This window comes from Chrysochloris asiatica, unplaced genomic scaffold, assembly GCF_000296735.1.
Source record: "Chrysochloris asiatica unplaced genomic scaffold, ChrAsi1.0 scaffold00129, whole genome shotgun sequence".
Taxonomy (NCBI): Eukaryota; Metazoa; Chordata; class Mammalia; order Afrosoricida; family Chrysochloridae; genus Chrysochloris; species Chrysochloris asiatica.
This window is the reverse complement of record NW_006408647.1, coordinates 1,824,535-1,828,987: the sequence shown is the minus strand read 5'-3', so window position 1 is coordinate 1,828,987 and position 4,453 is coordinate 1,824,535. Positions and strand designations below refer to the sequence as shown.

Genomic DNA, 4,453 nt, shown 5'->3' with positions numbered 1-4,453 from the left:
ACCTTTTGCTTTCTTCCTATATGATGTTCTTGATGTCATCCCACAACTCCTCTGGTCTTTGATCATTAATGTCTAATACACCAAATCTGTTCCTGAGATAGTATCTAAATTCAGGTGGGATATGTTTAATGTCATATTTTGGCTCTCGTGGACTTGCTTTAATTTTCTTCAGGTTTAGCCTGAACTTGCATGTGAGTAACTGATGGTCTGTTCCACAGAATGCCCCTGGCCTTATTTGACCATCTCTTCCTTCAAATGTAGTCAATCTGATTTCTGTGTATGCCATCTGGTGAGGTCTACATATATAGTCGCCTTTTAAGTTGCTTTCAAAAGGTATTTGCAAAAAATAAGTCATTGATCTTAGTATAGAAGCTCCACTAAAACATATCTGTTGTGGGTGACATTTGTTGTTGTTGTTGTTAAGTGTCACCGAATCGATTCCAACCCATAGCGATCCTGTGTAGGGTTTCCAAGGAGCAGCTGGTGAGCTTGAATCTCCAACCTTGCAATTCAAATTACTTTGCAGACTGACGCATTAGCCCACAGCACACCAGGACTCCTACTAGTAGTTAAATACTATTGACATAGTTACCTACATCACAGCAACATGAAGCCACCACAGTACAACAAACTGAAAGGTGAGTGGTGGAAGATAAGAATTCTAACACTGAACCACAACTGTCACCCTCTCTCCCATTGTTGTTGTTAGGTGACATCGAGTTGGCACCAACTTAAAGTGACCTTATGCACAGCAGACCAAAACACTGCCCAATCCTGGGCCAACCTCACTACTGTTGCCATGCTTGAGTTCATCGATACTGCCACTTGGCCAATCCATCTTGTTGGGGGTCATCCTCTTTTTCTCTGACCTTCCACCTTACCAAACATGATATCCTTCTCCAGTGACTGGTCTCTCCTGACATTGTGTCCAAAGTGTGAGAGACAAAGTTTGGCCAAATTGGCCTCCAAGGAGCTCTCTGGCTGCACTTTTTCCAAAACGGATCTGTTGGTTCTTTTGGTAGCCCATGGCACTTTCAATATTCTCCTCCAACACCATAACTCAAAAGCATTGCCCATGCCCCTACCAAAATTATCTTTCAAGCAAACAGAATTTCATGTATTATTTCTCTGCATAAAAGTCTTTCCTACCTTCCCACTAGGAGTCCTGGGGTGGCACTCTGGTTTAATGCACTGGACTGCAAGTTCTGTTTAAACCGCATGGCCAGCAGTTCATACTCACTAGCCACTTCTTGGAAACCTTATATAGGGTTGCTCTGAGTCAGAATCGACTTGACAACATCGAATAACAACAACTACCTTCCCACCTCTCAGAAGATGGATTCTTTAGAAATGGCATGGGTTTTCACATTGAAGCTCAGACTTTTATTTCTGGTCTCACCACTCATTTCCCAATACACACTATCCATTTTAACAACATTGAACTAATTAAAATCACCAAATATAATAAATCTTCCCTCACCATTACTTAAATTATATACTGTTCCTGCAAACAAGAGTATGTGAACTGTAAAGTATAGGAATAACAAAATGACAGTTGGAAATACTGGCCATGTCAGATTATAGTTATTATTTTAAGCAAGGTAATTATGCTCTGCATCTTTTACCTAAAACATAAGTCTCTGATTCTTCAATGTTGGACTTCTAAAATCTATATCTCAGATGCTACTTTAGTGTAAACGTTAATTTGGTAAATCTACTGATGGAAACACATTGATGCAATCGATTTAACAAGGAAGTAAAAGACTTTACCAGATAAATAAAATTGAAAGAGCAGGTATGAAATGGATTACAAAATCTAGAATGCTGTTTTTGGATTTCAGTTCTATTATAGACTTTTTTGGCATTTTAAAGGCATTTCTAATTAAAAAATATTATTCTGCTTCACAATTGTCATTCCTATCAACTTGAATGTTGGTTTTGATAAAGTATCCCTTTAAATGTTTACATTATTAGCCACTCCTTAGTATACCCCAGTGGATATTTGTATAGTTAATCCATTATGATTAGCAATATATGGAGTCCTACCACCAGAAGACATGTCTTCAGCTTTTAAGCATTTTTATCTTTTATGGTAGGATTGACAGGTGCAGAATTGTTTCACCCACTTGCAAGCTTCTTCCAGTAAGATGTTTAAGTCACAAATTACAGGATACTTATTTACATTACTTACTTCATTTTCAGCTCATGCATACCACTGACATTCTAAATTTAGGCAACTAAATAAAAGTTTGACTTTTGGGGCTTTGGGTTGTAATTAAACTTGACTCCTTGAGCTAATATTTCTTTTATTTTCTGTTCTTTTTACCCTCTGGGCCTAATTTTGCTGTGCTTACAGTGTATGCAACATGTTTCTCATTAGTGTTTATTTACTACCACAGGAATCACTTTGAATGCTACTAATCCTAGTGGAAATGCTTTTATCAAAATAAACCCAGATCATATTGGGTTTTATCGTGTAAATTATGAAGAACTAACATGGGAGTGGATAGCTAGAAATCTGTCTGATAACCACCAGGTAAGAGAAAGCAATGACTGAATTGTTACATATTTTTCCTAACAGCATCTTAATGGTTTTAAATTTTTCAACATGCTTTGGTTAATTTAGGAATATATTCCTTACCTCTTTTCCTCTTTACAGAGCTTTTCTTCTGCTGATCGGGCAAGTCTTATTGATGATGCTTTTGCCTTAGCAAGGTGAGTTTTAGAGTGAGATAAGATTATAGAAAATACCACCAATTTTGTTAAAAACAATTTTTGAATGAATTTCAACAAAGTGCTACAAAGTCTTTAGGTGTTAATAAACTTTTGTTTAAAACATCCAATGCCACTGTTTATATCTTTTTTCTTTTTGCTTAAGCCTTCTGTTATAAGTTTTTGTGAGTATTCTAGTCAAAATACTGATATTAACCCTTAATATGTACACAAAAGACCTTTATTGACTTTGTGTAGGGCTTGTCTATATCAGACTCCTTGAACGAATTAGGAGTGACATTTGCAAATGCTAAAAAGTACATATTTATAATTTGATTTAATAAAAAGGGAAAGCAATGTATTTCATTAATTCAGTTATTTGAGCTTAAGCCCTATGTAAGACTTTATGGCTAAAATTGTCAAATCATGTTCAGGTTACTTAGGTAAGAAGACTAAACCATATGCTCTGGGATTGATCAGAATTTAAGTGGCATTTAGGAAAAGTTTACTTTTTTCATGTCTTGAAGGGAACCTACAATAAAAAACAACAACAACAAAACAAAACAAACAAACAAAAAAAAACACCTCAGCATAGATTGTTGAATGTAAGAGTAGTAGCCATGGTACTGCTGAACATTTTTTTCAGGTAATCTAAGAACAATGAATTTAACAAATATTTATTGAGTGATATGAGCAATATACTAAGAATGAGATACCACTTGCTAAAGACTTCTAGGATTTCTTGGATAGAGAGCCAGCCCTCTGATGGACCCCTCTATTTCTTCACAATGTTATGCTGTCATTTTAAAATATATTGTCCATCTTCCCCCATTAATCTGCAAATTTCAAGAAAGTAGACACCCAGACCATCTTCCTACTCATTTTATTGCTAGTCCATGCCTTTGCCTTGCTCATAGTAAACCAAACTAAAACAAGCCAAAATCGTTACCATTAAATTCATGCCAATTTATAATGATCCTATAGGACAGAGTACAACTGCCCCACAGGGTTCCCAAGGTTGTAATCATAAAGAAGTAGATTATCACATCTTTCTCCCATGGATCAGTTGACTGAACTTCAACCCTTCATTTGACAGTCAAATGTTTTCATCACTATACCAACAGGGTTCTTTGCTCACAGCACATGATGAGTATGACTGGAAGTATTGGCATTGGGCTGATAACTACAAGGTTGGTGGTTCAAAACCACCAGCCTTTCCTCAAGAAAAGATGATGTTGTTTGCTCCCATAAAGTTTTACAGTCTCAGAAACTCTATATAGGGTGGCGGAGTCAAAATTGACTCAATGGCAGTGCAATTTTGAAGGCATGAAAGAACTATTTTACACGGACCCCCTAGAGAGTGTATTGAAAGCCAGAAAAAAAAAAATTTGATGGTTATCAAAGGGGAAATTATAGGTCTAAGACACAGGCCATTGAACTAGATTATAACCTTGAATAAGTTTCTTAACCTGTCTGTGTTTCAATTTCTTTACTAGCCAAAAGGATATGACTTCATAAGACTCTAGAGGAATCAATGAGATAATGTCTATAAAATACACTCCAAAATATCTGGTCTCTGTTGTTGTTAAGTACTGTCAGTTGTTTCTGATTAATAGCAACCCTTTATGGGATTTCTCAGGTGCACCAGTGCTGATCCTACAGCACCATGCCAAGACTTGAGTCTTTAGAAAATACTTTATAATATCATGATAATTATAATGGTGGTTCCAAGAATAAATAG

General features: G+C 36.2%; 1 protein-coding gene across 1 annotated transcript in view; it reads left to right on the top strand.

The window, feature by feature from the left end:
- The window catches only part of ENPEP (glutamyl aminopeptidase (aminopeptidase A)), a 148,434-nt gene that overhangs the window by 105,283 nt on the left and 38,698 nt on the right, over positions 1-4,453 (top strand). The window contains exons 12-13 of the mRNA XM_006869336.1: positions 2,400-2,536; positions 2,660-2,715. Of these exons, the coding sequence (XP_006869398.1) occupies positions 2,400-2,536; positions 2,660-2,715 (193 nt within the window). The remainder of the gene's footprint in view (positions 1-2,399; positions 2,537-2,659; positions 2,716-4,453) is intronic.